This window comes from Chroicocephalus ridibundus, chromosome 4, assembly GCF_963924245.1.
Source record: "Chroicocephalus ridibundus chromosome 4, bChrRid1.1, whole genome shotgun sequence".
Taxonomy (NCBI): domain Eukaryota; kingdom Metazoa; phylum Chordata; class Aves; order Charadriiformes; family Laridae; genus Chroicocephalus; species Chroicocephalus ridibundus.
This window is the reverse complement of record NC_086287.1, coordinates 84,716,531-84,736,293: the sequence shown is the minus strand read 5'-3', so window position 1 is coordinate 84,736,293 and position 19,763 is coordinate 84,716,531. Positions and strand designations below refer to the sequence as shown.

Sequence of the window (19,763 nt, the reverse complement as noted above, 5' to 3'; positions counted from 1 at the left end):
GTAAGTACCAAGAATATAAAAAGCAAAAGGTGGATGAAAAAAAGGATGTTTGTTTGGGAAGCTGTGTTAGAGCATTTGTGTTGCTGTCACTGTGGTATAGGTCATTTTAAACCTGACGACATGATCACAGACCATTGGGAATTGACCTGTTTATATTAAGGGCCAAATGTACAGAAAGTTGAGTTAAAGAGGTCATGTCATCATGGTGATCTTAAAGGGCTGGATAATAGCAACGCATTTTTTAGTGGTACGTTTATTTTTCAATAGCAAGAACTTTAAATGAGGAGTTTCACTGTTCAGTTAAAGGGTGACAAAATTAGGGTTATAATAAGTAAGTAAAGTCAATGGTTCTATTTTGTTAGTAAGGGTGTATTTGAAAGGAAACACGTTTTTCTTGTCACGCTTTCAAGAACTTTATGGTTGAGTAAAAGAATTAAAAGATGATAACTAGCTGTTTTTTCAATATAAAATATTAATAGGTATCAGTAGCTACGACGAGCGCTCAAAATTTATTCAAGACAACAGTAGCAACTGGAACATCAGCTTCTCAACAACCTGCAGTGATTACTGGTGGACAGACTCAAGGTTCAGCACAAAGCCAGGGTCAGCCTCGGCTGCCGCTTCCGCCTCATACGACAGCCCAAGTACCAGCACAGCCCCAGGTCATACCAAGCTCTCCGGTACCTGGAACCACCGTTGTATCACAGGTAAGTTTTGAAATACTAGATGCTTGGCTTTCTTAGTACTTTATGAACTTCTAAGGTCTATTCAGGAGCGGAAAGAACTTTTTCTTCACGCAAGCACACTTCCCATGATGGAATAAATACCTGACAAACAAGAAACCCCTCCCCTCTTTTTCAACTAAATGGAATACGGATTCTGAGAGGGAGGAAGGACACTTGTGGTCACCTTTCCCCATCCTGCCATGGATGTGTCAGTGGCGAGAGAACTGTTCTGTTTCTGTAGACAGAACAATCAGGACTTCAATCTATGGGCTTCATTAAGATCATGTTGCTGGGCCTCAAAACTGTGGTTACATCGAAGTGTAACATTTCTGTTTCTTGGAGTAATTACACCATATAAAAATAATGGCTTGAGAAAATTAAAGCATCTGTTTTCTTACTGATGAAGAAAAGATGAGATATGATGATGTTTGAAGACTATTTCTAATTTGATTTTGCTGCTGTAGCTGCTTTGTACAAAACCATCCTGAATCAATAATTTAACAAATTAAGATAGCTTGAGCAACATTGTACATTGTGTATTGGGCATCTCAAAGGAGAATGCATCTCCAACAAATTGTTTTGTTACTTCTCATATTTAAGGTTATTTTTATCAAAACAGACTGTAAAATATTATATTTCTTTCATTGATTTTTTTTTTTGTTAGTATTCATGAGGTATGATGTTCAGTTACATAAAGAAGTGAAGAAAATGTCAGGTAACTAGCAGCAATAGTACAATAGCCGCAGATGTATTTCAAATATGTCCTGCCTGAATGAGAACAATTTCATAATTTTCCCTATTTATAGTGACCACAGCATGCATTGATCCTGATTGGAAAATAGCATGGATATGATACTTGTTTTCTTTGGCTTTTACAGGAAATGCAAGAGAATGTGAAAAAATGCAAAAACTTTTTAGCTACCCTTATAAAACTTGCTTCTCATAACTCACCGTCTCCAGAAACGTCCCGTAATGTGAAAGCTCTGGTTCAGGATTTGTTGGTAAATATTTAGTTTTCTTTCATTTTGTTAGTTTTCTATTAAGCTCGTTATTTACGTATGCTGAAAACTGTTGCTTTGAGCTCAACTAATTTTTTTTTTGCTGTAATGAAAGTGAAAGGAGTTGGGCTACATCAAAATGCAAATGTTCTGTACGTTACATATCTTCAAAAATCTGTTAAAGGTAGGTTTTCTCTTAGTTTCTGAAAGGTATATGCAACGAAGTATTTAGCATGCATTTGTCAAAAACACTCTTTTTTTGATGGATAATACTTTGGTTGTTTGTTTAGAAAACTAGAGTAAAATATCGGATTTTTCCTTGGCCATTCATTAAGTTTCCTTTCTTCCAAACCACGGTCTTTTCTGAAGCAGTAAGAAGCTATTAGATGTTTTAACCACAGAATTGGTGTCAACATTAGCCTTCACGACATGGTTTAGAGTTTGTAGGACTGAAGGACAAGTATTTGCTGAGCTGCTGAGTCCAAGCAGTCCTGCAGCCGGATGTCCCTGCACGGAGCCTTCGCTGCAGGGAGGTTTCAAGCGGATTTCAAGTTGTGTTTCAGCTGGACAGTCCTTGGGCCTGAAAAAGGCTCATTTACTGGAGTCTGCAGTGCAACAGGGGGTTCAGTCAATTGTGTGTGTTACAGACAGGTGTTACAAACGGCCCAGCTTCTTAAAAGAAATTAAATATAGTCTATGAAGAACTTGGATTTAAAAGTAGTTGATAAATATTTCTTTGAATTCATTGGCAGAGAAACCTGTGTATTTTAGACAAGCCTAAGACTTTTTTCAAGTATGAGCCATTCGGCAATAATATTCAGTGATTCCAGTAAAAACTCATTTTAAGTTTTAAAAACTAAGAAAGATCAACTAAGTAAAAGTAACTACTTACAATATTTTAAACAAAGTAATGAGACAAGTATATAATAACTAAATTTATTGAAGGTTGTTTTGGTTTGTTCTTGTTCTATATCAGTGAAGGAAAGCCAACAAACGTTTGTATTGCAACCTGAGATTGTAACTAATGATACTTTAGAAGTATCATGAAATACATCTGGACTATAGAGTTCTCCCGTGTTAAGTACTAAATAAACTACTGAGTATACGTTTCATATATTTACAGTTGTATATTTTGTGAATATATACAGATAATGTACACATGCACACGTTTATATAGGTGAAAATTTTATATATATACTTAAGTATACTTTTTATATATGCATATGCTTTACATATATAGTATGAAGTTCATAAATTGAACCTGCAAAATTAGTTTTGTAATTAAGTGAAGATACTTTCTTATTACAAGGGCTGACAAATTTTATAATAGTTTGTAAGGGTACTTCAACAACTTGGTTTTTTATTAATATTTTAAAAAAGAAATCGCTATGTAAACGTTATCAAGAGAATGGAATCCCAAAAAAGACTTGAGTGTTTGTGGGATCTTGTATCTTAACTTGCACATCCCCAAGGGAACTCCCTGAATTCTGAGTTACATATAGAAATTAGCTCTTGATAGAAGGATTTTACAGATACAGAGTAGCTGAGGGACTTCAGCTTTGAAATTTCTTCTTGATATGGGAGCCTATTTAGCTGGAGATATATACATATATATTACCTGGAAAAAACTAACCAAACAACTGAACTGAGTTGTTATGCCTTTTTTTTTTTTTTTTCCTTCCCCCTGAAGGATGCAAAGATTGATCCAGAAGAATTTACAGGCCGCCTTCAATCGGAACTCAAATCATCTCCTCAGCCATATCTTGTACCTTTCCTTAAGGTAATGTAAATATTGTTTAGATAATTATTTTTTTTATGCGAATGTCAATACATTAAGTTTTAGAATATACTTTTTAAATGGAATTGGCTTTGCCTGCCTAGAGCAGGACTGCTCAATTTTTCCTTCATGCTGCCAGTTTCTGCCGAAATGTGGTTGGGTGAAAGCGGCACGCAGGCTCCTTCTCTGTCGCCAGCCAGGGGCTGGTCACCACTTCTGTGGCCGGGAGCTGCGGCTGGTGGCTCCCTGGCAGCTTGAGAGGACGGTAAGGGGTAGGGATTTCCGAGGAGGGAGACACCCCGTGTGTTTGGGGCCTTGGTTTAGGTTTAAAAAAAATGTATTTGTTGTCCAGAGCTGATGTGGAGTTTACCGCTTGAGTAGCCCTGATCTAGAACATTGTAGTAATTAGATTTATATTAAAAAGCAGTTACTCCCTAGTTTGAAAAATCATCTCTTGTCTATTCTGTAGTGATCCTTTAGTGTTACCTATATCCATGTACTTTTCTGTGGCAGTAGGTCATTTTTTGTGAAGATCTGGAAGTCACAAGTTATTTCTGTAGAATGCTTTGAGTAATTTAATACGCTTTTTCTACATTGTTTTTGTAATCTATGTTTGAGTCAATAACTTTCAATGCACGTGTAATGGTGATTGTGAAAATCTAAACTGGATAGAAAATATATAAAAAAAATTGATTAGCCGATCCTGCTTGTAATCTGGAACTAAGCTATAATAGAAGTTCTAATGTGATACCAAATGGAGTTGTTGTTTGGTCCTAAGTTAGTGTATGTGAGGCTAAACTTAACTTGTAATTGGTTCTTGTACGTTAGCTACAATAGCTTCCATATGCAAGATTATATACAAACATACAAAGCGTGTTTAATTATGCCCCAGCAAAGCCACAGCTATAATTTTAAAAGCACTTTTCTTCTAGTCCAAATCGTCTCAGTTTAGGGCAGATTTCCTCTCTTTCTTCTCTCCCTTCAGCTTTTCTTCAAAACTTTCTCCGTCTCCTTCTGTTTTCTCAAGTTATCATTAACCCTTATTTGTGCCTTTTCCTGCTCTTACACTGCAGGCACCTCTAGCATCATGCTAAGTTTTAACTTGTTTCCTTTCTTTGAAGTCCTTTCTTGGCAATGGGCATTAAGTTTTTAAATAAATACTAGAAGTTTAGAAAGAACTGTAGCTTGGGCTAAACACTGTTGCATTCTACAGCTGCCTGGGGGGAGCACTTCAAAAGAACACTACCACTTAAAAAGTAAAAAGTTTATTCATGAAGGTACAGTATAGCGTTTTAGAACGCTTATTTTTTTGGTTGAACTGGTCTGGACACGAAGCATACAATAGTACACTTTTCTAATCCAGTCAGAATACATTAGATCAGTAATAATACAGTAAACAGCAATTGCTGTAGGGCATCGACAGTTAAATCATCGCATTCTAGGTACTGGAGGCATGTCAGGAGAAGTAAATTGGTGCAGCCTGCTGCTTCTAGCATGTGATGGGAATAGGCTTGTTCCTATGGTTCTGCCTTTTCTATTTCCATTTTTCACCCTTCCAAAGACCTAAGCTACCAGTTCTAGGTAGTCTTGAGGAGGGGAGTGTTATATTTTACTGCTATGGTGGAATTAGGGCACATTAAAATCTACAGGGTTGCTATTATTCTATGGTGAATCCAAATTGAAAGCTTACTAAAAATGTAAACTGTACTTTGTCTCTTACAAAATATGTTCAGTCTTATTTCTTTTTGATGAATAGGCAGACAGTAAAATTGTAAAGAAAGCTGCATTATTTTAATTATGTTTACAGCAAATAGCAAATTTAAAAATATTTTTTGTCAGCCTGCTGAATTTGATATTTCATAAACTTTCTTCTGTTTTTAGAAAAGTCTACCTGCATTGAGACAATCTTTACTGAATAGTCAACATTCAGTTTTGCAAGGACAGCCGTCTCAGCAGTCGCTTCAACAAACCAAGCTATCACAAGTTATACCTCAATCTGCCTCTGGAAGCATTTCCGCTGTTGTCACAACGCAGACAATAGGAATAAGGCAACCAAACAACATTTGCACAGTCTCTGTATCAAATACAGTGCAGCCTCCTCAGGTTAAGGTGGTACAGTCAAATCAGAGTTCTCAACTGGTAGGTACTGTAGTATAAAAGAGAATTTCTTAACAAACTGCATAGCAGTTCTCAATGTTATTTTTATTGCAGCTTGTTGGGGAAAATATTTTTTTGTTTGTATCGTATTCTGTGATATATAGTAGTACCTCATTTTATGGCAGTCCACATGTTTAGATAACATTATTAACATAGCTTGAATTTAAGCAAGTAAGCTCTTGGCCTTTTGTCTGGAATACAGTGATTGTTATACAAGCACAGTGGAATTTGAGTTAATTACAGATATAGAACAGGAAGCTTTTCAAGACTTAGAGTGTAATTTTTAGTACGTCATTAGGTATGCTGCTTTGCTTAGATTAGTCTGCATTAAAATTGACTCTGTCTCATTTTAAACTCTTCTAGACATAGTTATAAAATATTGCAGAAGAATAGCTGTACTGTACCAGCATGTTTTGTTTAGAAATAGTGCCATGCTTTTTTATTTACTGAAATATATCATTGTTGTGCATATTGGAGTAGTATGTGCTTAGAGTCATTAATTTCAAAGGCACTATTGATAAGGCAACTGTACAGCCAGTTACTCACTGAGAGTGCAGTGACTATATCCTGCTGCTAGGTAGCATCTTGTGTGTGTGTTTACAGTTGTAATTAAAATATGCCTAGGATTTTTACAAGGCCTTGAGTGCATACAGGCATCATCATCCTTCAAGCAAAGACATAAGAGTTTGTCTGTGGTTTCTGTGTATGTATGAGTAAAGTGCTTGACTTAGGTTTCAAAATCAAATTGACAAGTTCCAGAGGGTGTATCAGGTTGTAAAAATTTATATTATCAAGATTCAGAAATGCACATGTGATAATGTAAAATCTTACAGTGATCTATCCTTAAGTTTACAGGCTCTATGAAGGATATAAATAATTTTAAGGTGTGTGGAGAGAGAGTATTTCTTTTGTTTTAATTTAAAAGTGGCAATGCACAATCTGAAAACATCTGAGACATGTCTCTTAAACCTTACAAATACTTTCTAGCAGTTAAATTACTAACTTTACAATGAAATTAATATGATTTTACCATCCTTTAGTGACCACAGTTTTAATGTGCAAGAACATCTTAGATGCTAAGACTTCTGACTGGCTTTTGTAAAACAAGCAAGACATTTGGATGTTTTGCACCTTGACTCAGCTGCTTGCTGTTTGGCCACTTGCATTCTTCCTTTTTCTAAGATGGTCCACGCACCCCTTCTGGACTGTTGTATTCATTAGAAAGACTGTTGTATTAATCAGACTTTTTGTGACTTCTTTTTGTTCGTCCATGTTTTGTAAGACTGAATTGACAGTAGCTTTGGTTCTTGCAGGGAGGGGAGCAGGAACTCCTGCTGGTTACAAGCAGTAGGTGTAAAAATTACTTCCTGTCCTGGGGAAAGCAAGTTTCTGACAGGTTCCTTAAAAGGATAAATGCTCATGGCCACTAAGTCTAACCTTACCTCATGCCACAATCTTAGAACTAACCTACTGCCAGGTAACAGGGCTTTTTCCAGTGTTTTGCAACTTGCTTTACGCATTCCTGTGCCTGCTAGGCAGGTTGCTCCCCACCTTTTGAGATACACTGATGTAGAACAAAAATGTGTCAGTAAGTCCACAGGAATTCTTACTCTTCTGATTCTAGTTCTTGTGGAGTATTTTCTGAATGGGATGAAGCCAAATTTATGGGAGTGACACCTTCTGTGTCTGTCTCGCATGTCAGTGCCTACTCAAAGTGAGCTGTCGTGATGTTAACCTGAGTAGAGATTAGCAATGGGAAGAGTTGCTCTGTCATCTTATTCGACATACCTATGCAATGAGAGGGAGCCGAAAACTGCTGGAGTAATATATATATTGTGGAGGCTGATGTGATGGGCAGGAGAAGTTGTTTTTCTGTTTCTAAGGAGGTCTATGTCTAGGACTGAATTTTCACCTTATTGGGTGCATGAAGTGACTGCTACGTTTCCAAAAGGTAGCAAACCATGCAGAGCAAAACTATGCTTAATGCTGTTCCTTGTCTAGAAGATATTTAGGGAGAAGTGAATACATTAAAAATCATAATTTATTGGCTTTATTGCAAAACTGGCTTTCTGTATTTACTTTCAATTTATCAGGATTTCATTAATAAAACCAAACATTACATTAACCAAACACTTCTTAATGGCCCTCAAATTAGTTCTGTACAGACAAAAGCAGCATCAGACACTGAGTTACTGCATAAAAAAATCTTACGTACCACAACAACCATCAGCTGGGGTGCCAAGCAGACAACCCAGCAGCATCTCCGTATTGCACCCGTAACTGTTTGTAAGTATTGACTTTTTTGTGGTGACGCTGATCACACTCTTCACACTTCTTAGAGCTCTCCAAAATCAGAGCAGAGCAAGGAGCTGCTGGCTGTCCTGTCGGGGCCGTGTCCAGCAGAGGAAGGCTACAGCTGGCTTGCCCAGGGGTGCCCAGCACCAGGGGAGGAAACTGGCCAAGCTCCAGATTTTCCCAGCCTGGAGCTCACTGGAGAGCGTTCCGGCTGGCTTTGCAAACTGCCCAGCTGCAGAAGGGCAAGCCTGCTTTGGAATAGAGATCCTTTCATACCAGCCAGTTTACAGTAGGCTAGTTTCTTTGAAAATGTGGAGAATCTGTTAGCCATTCCTTTCTTTGGACTTTTCTGTTTTACAAAGGGGTCCAATGTGGTGATACTTCTCCCAGTTATGTGTAGGTATCTTGCACCATGGGAATTCCGTGTGCACTGTTCAGCATGCAATGTAGATTGAGCAAAGGAGACGGCGGCATTAAAATGTATAGTGTTAGTGGAGATGAAAGAGGAGAATATTTTATTTATCTGTTTTGTAAAGTACTGGAATCATGTTCCAAACCTATGAAAAATCTATGCTTTAAAGAGCTGTTAGCACTGGTAGCTACTACCAGCTAGGGAAAAGGGGAAAAATCTTAGGCTAATATTTTATTGATGAGACACTAATGAGATAAGCCAGCAATCAATTTTTTTAATTGTTTAAGTGCAATGTTCAAAGTTTGTCTAAGTTGTCATTCTTAGGGGGCAGGAGCTCTATATAGCCTTATATATGTAGACATTACCCTTCCTGTTCTGGGTGTTAGAGCAGATAAAATTTCTATGAATACGAGAGACGTTCTTTATTAAATGTGTTGAAGTTGTAAGCAGATTGATGAGAAATGGAGATTGATTAGCACTTCATGTATTGTGTTGACACTGCATCGTAAGGAGAAAGTACTCCTGAAGGTTGAAGCCAATTATTAAATTTAAATGATAAAGAAACAGTAAGAAATTCAAAGCGATCCATCTTGATGAAAACAAATTTAATTGTATGCAAAGCAATATAAAGATTTATGCAGGTCTAGGTTTATGAAAGCTATATAGAAATACATTTGGACCGTTGTTGCTGCAGTAAATTGTGCACAGTGTCCAGAGGGGAGATTTCACCATATTCTAAGTTACGTTAGAATAGTATTTGCTAAAACATTTACTAAGACTTTTCCAGGAACTGTCATAGTGGTTGGAGGCTCCACAAAATGAGAGAGAATAATGGAATTTGGAAACAAGCTACAATAGCAGAATAAGCATTATGTTATATGGGGATGTTCCGCTTTGCTTTTTAATTCTCTACTGAAGCTTTTTCTGGCATCGGTTTTGTGTTGTTGAATGATTGTCACTTGTACACACTTTAGTCACTCACAGGGGATAATTTTCTTTTTGTCCTGTGTGCAAGGCAGCTTAGAAATGGAAGAGTAAAAGATGGCTGTTGGGGTAAAAGGAATAGTTTCTATTAATGAACTGATAAAGATCTAGTCGCTGACTTGGAATTTCATGTACAATAAAATTTAAATAAAAATATCTGTTGAGCGGTAGAGGGCCGGGATCCATTAACAGCAGCAAAGTATATACTCGACAAATTGTATGCCTATTTGAAATCCAGCCTAGTAGTTTTCTGAGTTGTTATCATGGACTTTACTTTCAGAATTTTGCAGGCTATACCTTAATATAAGGAGGATATTGGCGATGAATGCTGTTTGGGAACCAGTAACAAAAGATGGCAATTAAAGGACAGACTTGATAGCAAAGACTAAAAGGAAAGCTTAAGAGAATTAAACCCACATAACTTGGACAAAAATTGACTAAAGGGGGGAGCATAAAAACCACAAATATTTTAAGGGTTTAAACACCAAAGTATATCGATGAATTATTTAGAGCGGTCTAAGAGAGTATAAATACGAATAACAGCATATAACCAAGCAAAGTAGGATTTAGGCAGGTTATAAGGCAAAATATCCTACAGTAACGCAGATGGTTGGATGGTGGATCAGGCTCCCAAAGGCGGTGATAAAAAAAGACATAATTGAAAACATTCCAAATGAGACCAGGTGAAATTCTGTAGGAAGAACTGTGTAATAAACTGGGGAGCAGGAGGGACAAGTGATCCAGTGTCTTTGGGGTTTATTTTTCTTCATTGCTGCTTTGAAGACATATACTCAATGGAATAATATTGTTCTCATATTAGCATTAAAAATGACATGCTGAGTTTTAAAAAAAAAAAAAACTTTTTTTCTTAATTTGGGAAGAAAAAGAATTGCTTACACAAGTGTTGAGGCACAGTTGAAAAATTGTAACTGCTACTATTACAGCATGGTAAACAATGGTAAACAGGAATTCTAGGCCCATAAAAGCATGAACGTTTTAAGTTAATGCTGCCAGATTACATGATGGCTGAGGTTTGATATGACATTTATCTTCAGGAGTGAGTAGACTGATAAATCACAAGTGGCATAGCCACAAGTGAGTTAGCAAGTGTTTACTCATGAGTGAAGATAAATGTCATTTCAGACCATAGCCATTCTGAATTTTGTACTTTTACAAGTGGCTTGTTTCTTATTTCCATGGTACTTTTTTTTTAACTTAATTGAGAGAAAAAATGCTTGGTAAAGGATGTATTTTCCAAATTTACTTTTGATTTTCCATTCTTTGCAGCAGCTTCTATTTCCTATGCTTTTGTTCCTATTGCTGTATTGGATATGCTTGAGCTTTTGGATCAGATGCTTTTGGTGCAGAGTGTGATTTATGTGAATTGAGGCAGGCTGATGATGCAGCCTGTCAAGGGGCAGCCCATCGCTGGGACCCCATGTGTCTGCATCAGTAAAGGAGTATCCGGATTGCAGAGACTTGCAAAATCCTTGTTCTCCAAAACTTAAGCAGTGAGTTCTAATCTAATTGTCCTGAAGGACTTTTCCTTTCAGTGGGTTGTAGGTAGTAACTTTCCTTTTTATTTAGCATCTCCTGTTTAGGTAAGAGAAAGAGAACAGAATTACCAGTCTTTCTACTTTTATACATTTTATATGCTTTGGCTGAATTCTTTCTCGGTCTGTATTTGTTGGTCATTTGTGTTGTTAGTTACTGGTCTGTGTTCACATCTCTAATCTGTTCTTTGTCCTGCAGTAACATACACGGTAGAAGATTCCCACCAGTCGCAGTACGAGCATCGCCTCTTGGCTTGAGTTAGGATCAGAGAGCTCTATTACTTCATTCTCTTACAGTTATTGAATTTAAGCTTTTGGAAGAAGGGTCTTAAGAAAAATAAGTATTTCAGCTGTCACCGCTTTGTTATTCTGGTTATCAGTAGTGCAACTGTTAAATATCCTTTTTGCATCTTCATAAGTCTGCTGGTTTTGTGGAAGCGCCTTGGTGTAAACATCCCTTTTTACAGATGTGGCAATAAAGTGAACTTCAGAAATGGAGATAGTAGTCTGAAGCAGGCGGAAGTGAGAGAAGGAACTTGGCTGGAGGAGCAGACAAATGGGGAATCAAAGTGAGTGTGACTGGTAGAGTTGAAAGATGACAGTTAAGGGGAAAAGCGGAAAGGTGAAATGACAAAAGAGGGAAATACTTTCTGTTGTAAGAAATGTGCATCTTGTTTTGCAGAAACATGTTAATTTATGGAAAATAATTTAGGTAGCTTTTCACGTATTGCAATCGGAGAAGCAATGCCCTCACTTTCCTGCTTCAATGTGTTCCTTGAAGACTCCAAAGTGCAGCAGCCTGGGAGATGATTCTTCAACTTTTAACTGATAGATTGAAAAGGACTACGCTGGTATATGACAGTACTTGCTGTCTCGGCACTGTCTTGATTGTAATTTCAGTATTTTCCAAACTCATCATCAAATCCAGGCAATGGCTAAATCACATTAGGTCTTTTTGATTTTCTGTGCTGCTGTTGTTGTTCTGCTGTTGTGCTTGTTGTCTTCAGTGAAAGAAATAATGAAAATGGCTTCCCTTCTTTTTAGTGGAGATGGGATGATGAACAGTTTCTGTAAACTTTGAAGGCTTTTGTATTCTGTCTTGTTACTTTTGTGACTCAGCACCTTTATAGGATCATTGGTATTATGATAATGGCAGTAGTGGTAAGAGGCTGGAAAGGACTTCTGGAGGTGGCTAGTCCAGCCTCCTGCTCACGGGTTAGCACGCTGCCCAGGGCCTTGACCAGGCACAGTTTGAGTGTCTTCAAGATGAGATTACATGGCCTTGCTGGGAAACCTGTGCCAGGGCCTGCCCACCCTCATGGTAAATTATTTTATTTTCCTCATATTAGATTGAGATTTCCCATGTTGCAACTTATGCCCATTGTGTTGCATACTTCTGCTCTGCACCTCTGAGAGAGTCAGGCTCTGTCTTCTCTACGTCTCCCCATTAGGTGGTTCCGGACAGCAGGAAGGTCTCCCCTTTTCTGAAGGCTGCAGCAATGCCTCTGATAACCTCAATGTACTGAAACATCCACTTCTGTATCTTCTGGCTCAGTCTGGGTTACCAAATTGGTGCTTAGGAACTGATCATTTGGGATTCAGCATATAAAGAGATAACATTAGACGCGGTACACTCATTGTGTGTATTTTTAGGCTATGAGAAATATGAATAATTTGGTTAAGTTAATAATCTCCCAGACTAGCTTGCTAGTACCTTAGTCATTGTCTATACTTTTTGGGCCAAGTTAAGGACATAACAGTAATGTTTATGTTGCTGGGAAAGTAGGCAAGAGGATTAGAACAGTTTGTATTAATTTAATTGATGAAAGGTGGTTTAGATTGTTTATAAATTTTAATGTAGGGTCAGTTACCTCTGATTCATCAGTTTTTACTATGTCCCTTGTTTGTCTGCAAAAAAGATTACACATTCTGTTTCAGTAACAAATTGCTAATGTTCATTCCTTAATCACTTCCAGATCTGAAGATTACATCTGTGTTGAAACATATCTTACAACTGTATAGAAACGGGAATTAAAGTTAGTGTAGAACTTTGCTCTGAGTTCAGGTGCAGTTGTTCCTTTTAGAGAGGACGTGCTTGTCCTGATTGGTTTCCATATGGAATTTAAGATGATGATTTTGATCTGTGTCCCTTGGAAAAGTTTATTTCTCAATCATTTTCTACACTTTCAGCACTTTTACATACATGGAAGCCCTAGTACAGTACTTGTTAAAGGACATTTTTTGAACATATTTGATAGTAAAAAAATATTGCCATTACTTATGTCATCTTAAATGGTTATATACTGTCCTATCTTTAATGGTGTTAGTGGCTCATTTTTTTTAGGGCATTCACGTGAAAATATTAATGGGGTGAAACAGCACTTGATTGTAAACTGTAGAAGTTACTTGCTTCACGGGGGGGGTGGAAAAAATCTAATCGCAGATGATTACTGTAATACCAGATAGTAATTCTGTCCACAGGTTACGCACATCTCCTTTTTGGCCTGGTTTCTGGCCAGTTAAGGTATGGCTGCTTTTATTCACTATCATCTGAAAACTCATCCAATAAATTACTGTAAATGTGTCAATGTTCTCCTTTTTTGTACCAATGCAGGCTTTTTTTCTGTAGGCTATTCTGTCTCCTTATGTATTAAAATGCACTTGTACATGTTTCCTGTGCATCAAAATGCAGTCGAATTCAACTTTTCCCCTCATTTTCACCGATCACCTCTATTTCTTTCCTGTTTTTAAGCATGGTAGCTACTTCATTCTTTCTCCTCTGAGTGTCACTATTTATTCACTGCCTGTCTTGACCAAGTACGCTTACATCCAATTGCTCCATTTCTGTGCTTAGTACAAACGCTCCGTTTTCCTTCAGTGTCCATAGTTGAAGATGAATCCTTAATCTTTTTTCCCCTTTTCTCTTTCTGCGAGGTAGCTATTGCTAATGCTTCTACTTCCACAGGTTTATTATGACTTCTCAACTTTCACTATTTTAGGATGTACAGAATGCAATTTTGTAACTTCAAAACGGCCCTATTTGTTTTTTCTCCAGACGACATTACAGGTCTTGTTCCCTCATTACTATTTTCTTATTTGTAGTTTTCACCTCTCTCCCTTCCCATTTGGGAGCCCTCGTTCCTGCCATTGGAACAATTCCCTGTTTGTTCCGTAGCCTCTTCATTCTCTGCTTTTACATCTCATTTGAAAATCCTGTTTCTCCTTTCCTTTTCTCCATAGCATACTTTGAAGCCAGGAATTTGGCCGGTTATTATTCAGCTAGGAATATGGCTTTAGATGCACTTTGTAAGAATAATGCTGTCTGGTGTTGAATAAAGGTGCGGTAGCGGTGTGCAGTGTGGGAACGCTGTGTCCGGTGGGTGCGGGACGAAGCTGCGTCATTCCAGAGCAGCAGGCACATCGCGCAGTGGGAGGAGCGTAGTTTTAACTGTGGAGAACATATGACTTCTGAAGTTGTCATGCCTGAGTTGTGGTTGTAATCTTATTCACAGCTATTTGCTGTGGTTTGTTACCAAAGTTTATGGGTGTTTTTTTCCAGCTCTGCATCGTCTTTTTGAATCTTCTGTTCATTACATCTGTGCCTACTTCGTCCCTGATTTCATGAACATACATTTTGCTGTTGCTTAGACATGACCCTTTCGGCTTTTTTCTTTTTTGATTTGATTTGTTTATGGGTCAAATTCTAAGTTTCTGCCTGGGTTTCAGTTTTGGGTAAGGACTTCAGAACTTGGCTTAGTAGTAAGTAAAACCTTGAGAATATCCAGTTAACATTTAAAGATGAAGAATGTATGATCACCGCAAAACATTGTTTTCTTTCTTGTGTATATCTGACTTTGGAACTCATAATATTTTAGAATTTACTTTTAGCATATATTTTCTTTAAAAGGCATAGATATGTAGTGAAAGGCTTAACGGTTATAGGTGGATACCACTAAAATTATTGCAGCATTTTCTTCTACAAAAATGCTTTTCTTTCCAGTAAAATTTCTGAAGACAAAAGTCTAAACTTTAATATTAAACCTTACTATTCTGAACTATATTTTTGATGAAAGTTGTGACATATGACATTTGTGTCAAATGTTATTCATTTTTTTCAAAGCGTAATGACAAAATAGGTATATACACACACACACAACCACATACATTACATGAATATGACTTTTGTCACTAGTTGGTTGCGCTTTTAGAGATCCACATGCTTATATTAATAATTACAGGTATTAGTATATTTACGTTGTGTGTGTTTGTGTATAAAGAGTATAATATAAGTATACTTTTTTTTAATAATAGCAGATTATCCAGTCAACATCTGCTCAAACTGTGAAACGAACCCCTGCTTGCCAGACTACCCAGATTAGGATGCCAGTGGTAATAACTCAGACCATTAGACCACAAGGTATGGGTTTAAATGTTTTAGTGAGATTGTTACCTTTGTATGAATTTCATTGTAATTACAAACTAGTAGCATGGGAAAAACAGTGTTGACATTGGCAGGCTTGACATTTATTTTTACGTCATGCTGGCTGAGGAATGCATGTTTTCACTCTGCAGTTTCAAGGTATTTCAGACCAACATGGTGAAATGTTTTGAAACAACTTTAGGACTAAACTCTCACATGCTTAGCTCCTTACTCAGTGGTTTTGCATGGAAGGTTCTGAAACAAGTCAGGACCTTGGCTCTTGCTGGCCTAAGCTCTAACTCTGGGCCAAGAGAGAAATTCTTCATTTTTTTTTTTTCCTGAAACCTAGAGGATGCCTCAATTCAATCATCCTACTTTTAACTCTTACTCCTGAAGCGGAATGTGATAGTCGCTGTCTCTGCAGCTACAGAGGGCAAGGTAGGAGTCCTAGAGGAACTTCTCAACCCACACGCTTGCTGCTTTTTCCCCTGCCGGTATGTTCACCCTTTGGTGAGGTCAGGGAGTGAGAGCAGCCGTGGGGAGCCAGGGGAGCCGGCCAGGGGTTGTACACAACCGCCTTATCTGGCTCTGCACAGGTGGATTAATGGCTGGCTGATACCTCCCACATAGTAAGAGGGTTCTTGAAGCCTTCTTACTTTGTAATACATATCCGTTTGTTTCTTTCCACCATAGACCTGCTGGGCTCAGTTTTTCTTTTTCCTGGTTACGTGTGAGATTATCTTTTTGGATGTGGGCATTGAGATGACTGGGGGTTTGTAATGGAATACAGAGCTTGTCATCTTCAGGTATCAAATCAGAAATCAAATTAGTTTAAATGTACATAAAAGCTATTGCTGCCTATTTGACTTTATTGCTTGGTCTTTTCTATTTTCCATGGGAAAAGAAAGCATCAAAACCCCAGTGATCACAGTTAATAGAAATCAGTGTTCTGCTTGCTCTGTGCTCTTCAGAGAATCCAAAGGCTGAACGGACATGGAGACCAAGCTGTCACTGCAATCCTGTAGGCTGTTTTTTCCACGTTAGGAAGAAATGCATTTACTTGTTGTACAAGGTGTATATTTGATAGCACTGATACTCATGTCCCAAGTTTATTAACAGGAAAGGTGTTCAGCATCTTACAGCTTGAACTTTCTCTTCTGACTAATGTGTCTGAGAGTGAAGGCTGATCTCATTTCTTGGCGTGTTCAGTCTCGCTAAGTTGTGAAGGTGAACAGTGGCCAAGAATTTGCATGGCACTGGCACCTGCCATTTAAACAGTGGATTCAAATATAAATTTATTCACGATAGCCATTGATCAGCCAATGAAATACAACTGAGCTGGCAGTTTGGCTTAAGGAAGACAATGGTTCATAAAGGCCAGTTCATGCAAAGCCCTGCTTTCAGGTGAGCTTATTCCTATTTACAAGCTCATTTAAGCTCACCACTATGTTGTTTTAATTACACAGACAGAGCAAACAGAAATTTAGAAAACGTCCCATTGTAAAACAGCTCATCCTGCAGCCCTCGTCTAGGGAAAAGTCCGCCTGCGTGCTTGCAGCTGGAAGAAATGCCGCTGTGGCACTGTCAGATACCAGTTTATTTTGATCTTGATATATTGTTAAAACTTTATACTGTAAATACCAGTATAGTGATATTTTACACTAGCCTGTTGAAGGAGGCAAGATACTGGAAAAGGATGTGGTCTATATAGAAAAGTACACTATATAATTCTGTGGGGTGTGACTTTTTAAGGCTAGTTACAGCAGAACTGAGCTGACTTCCACACAATGCTGCATTTTCCTTTTGGGACAGGAGGGAAGCTCCTAGTGTAATGCATCTTTACATTTGTATTAATGCATCCATGTGAACACACTGTAATGCTTCTTAAAACAGTAGTATAGATAAAATTGGCAGGCTTTAAGGGGACTTTTATATTAATAAAACTACTTCCACACCAGGGGAAGTAACACTATAGTTATTGCACAAAAAAATCACACTCCTTTATCAAAGCAGTATAATAATTAGGTGAATTGCACCTTATGGATCAGGGAATTGAGCCAAAGAATTAAATAATTAGCCAGAGTATTCATTGCAGCTATTGAACTTGTGCAGAAATACAACTAGGAATTTATAAGCTCCTAAATTTGGGCTTATTTCTCTAGATTACGCTACTTAAAATTTGATATGAGGACCCAGTGGTGAAAGACTCTGTATGCCATTACCAATCCCATGGAGTATCGAAGTCCACAGGTGATTCTAATTTTCAAAATATGCCATGCCTCATAATATAAATTGACGTTTTAGCCATATTTGGTGTCTAACTGCTTAATCATGAACAGTTGTGATTTAAACCAGAAAACTTGTATGTCATCCCAAAACTTTATTTACTTTGCCAGATCCATTTGAGTAGAATTACATATACATGGCGTGAAAGAAAGTGAGATTTAATTTTTCCATATCCAGTGTAGACATACTGTTTTCCTGAGCCCAAGAAGTTAACTACTTTGTTGCTGTACTGTTTTGGGGGTTTTTTTAATCAAAAGACACCATCCGTAGAGAACAAACCCTTGATGCTAGTTCTAAAGGAATACAATATTAATTCTGGAGGAGTGACACTGTTACCTTAATTTTGCCATGGCAGTAATTTTCAAGGTTAACACGCTTTTAGTCTCCTAGATGTTAATTGTAGAAAGCAGAGATCTGCTAATTTTTATTATTGTATTATTTCTTTCCTTCCAGTTCACTTAGTAGAAAACCTTTCAATTAATTCATCTGAAATAGATGAATTGTGTGCTCCGTGAGCTAATGCTATCTGTGGCATCTCATGGACTTTGAATATTCTGATGACAAAATATTTTTGTTCCCCAGGCTTGGAGCCTAAAGTCCGAAACCTTGTTTTGTATTTGCTAATGGTGAGAGGCCACACAAGAGTTTTTTACACAGATTGAAGAACTGAATGAACACTGTCAAATTAGTTTCACTTTAAGATCATATGTTGAAGTTGATGCAGACTTAAAAAAAGTAATGATGGACTCATTCAAAGCTTAACACTTTTGTTTTAGCAAAGAAGTGTTCTTAAAAACATTTTGTGGGATAGTTGTGTTTCAGGTTTTTGTAATTCATGAAAGAAAAATAACATAACTCAGTAGAGTAAGGTTCATACCATGCCATTTATACACAATTGAGTCAGAGATGTGCAGGAATACCTTTCATATACTTCTCATAGTCTCAAACACTATGGGCATGTAACACTCAATAAAATTGAGTGATATACAGGAAAAGGGTGAGACCTTTTAAGTCAAGTAGGCGTATGAATTAATTATTTTCACATACAGGTGGGATTAAAGGAAACACAAAATATAACCCAAGCAAACATATGTTTAAGCAGCAAAGGAGGGCTTACTCCAAAAGTTTCATTTGTCGATGTTTTTTCAGTTGCATACTGATACAATATTTTTAATAATGATAATAAAGATCTGTTGATTTACTAATTAGCAACATAAATCTGTGATTGTTTTTTGGTTAGATTTTTCCAAATGTCAGAGAGGAATTAATACCCATTTTTTAATGTACTGTCACAAGAAGCTGAATGTCCATCACACTTCGGGTCATTTAGAAAGCCCAGGTTTACTTCTACATATGGACCTGTAAAGTCTAGATACAGATAACGAATTACTTCAAATCATCGTTTTCGAAATAAGAAAGTAAAAGACAACCTTTATGAGGAGGGTTATGTCAAATTATACAACAGTGTTCTTTCTTTTACATACAATATAAAACACTTTAAAATAATGTTTTCAACTCTGAAAATACATGTTTTTCACTGCAACAAAGAACAATGTAAAAAATGTATTAAAAAATGTAAAAGGCATAGTTAATACCCTGAGTGACTGTGACTTAAAGCACCTGTATTAAGAACATTTCAAATTCTGCTTCTTTATTCTGTGCAGATTATCTAGAACAGTGATTTACTGGCAATTGCAAACACTTACAGCCATTATGTGTATTATAACCTGTTATGGCCAACGGTTTTCAGTTTTCGAATCTTCAGTATTTTGCAAATATTGAACAAACTGTAATGTTAATATAAATTTTGTACTTTAAATTGTTCTTCTTCAGCAGTGTAATCTTTAAAAATAATAACTTCCTTTGTTTGCAATTTACAGACAGTTAAATTTAGTTCCTGGACAGAAGGTTCTTTGATGTAAATTGTCTAAGACAGCTCATAATAACATTGCTTGGTGTTTTTCAGGCACAGTAGGGAAGGCACCAACAATACAAGCCAGCAAAAGTCCTGGGGGCTTTGGTGTTCAGGTCTCTGCAAATCAGAAAAACAAGCTGAATGACCCTGGAGGTGGTTCTTTCAGGTAAAAAAATAAAAAATAATAAAAAAAATAATGCAGGGGGGTGGTTGGGGGGGGAATCCTGAATATAAAATAGAA

General features: G+C 37.2%; 1 protein-coding gene across 1 annotated transcript in view; it reads left to right on the top strand.

The window, feature by feature from the left end:
• Positions 1–19,763, top strand: part of LOC134515519 (transcription initiation factor TFIID subunit 4-like) — a 143,661-nt gene that overhangs the window by 16,839 nt on the left and 107,059 nt on the right. The window contains exons 4-9 of the mRNA XM_063334588.1: positions 480–707; positions 1,604–1,726; positions 3,414–3,503; positions 5,382–5,639; positions 15,213–15,318; positions 19,574–19,688. Of these exons, the coding sequence (XP_063190658.1) occupies positions 480–707; positions 1,604–1,726; positions 3,414–3,503; positions 5,382–5,639; positions 15,213–15,318; positions 19,574–19,688 (920 nt within the window). The remainder of the gene's footprint in view (positions 1–479; positions 708–1,603; positions 1,727–3,413; positions 3,504–5,381; positions 5,640–15,212; positions 15,319–19,573; positions 19,689–19,763) is intronic.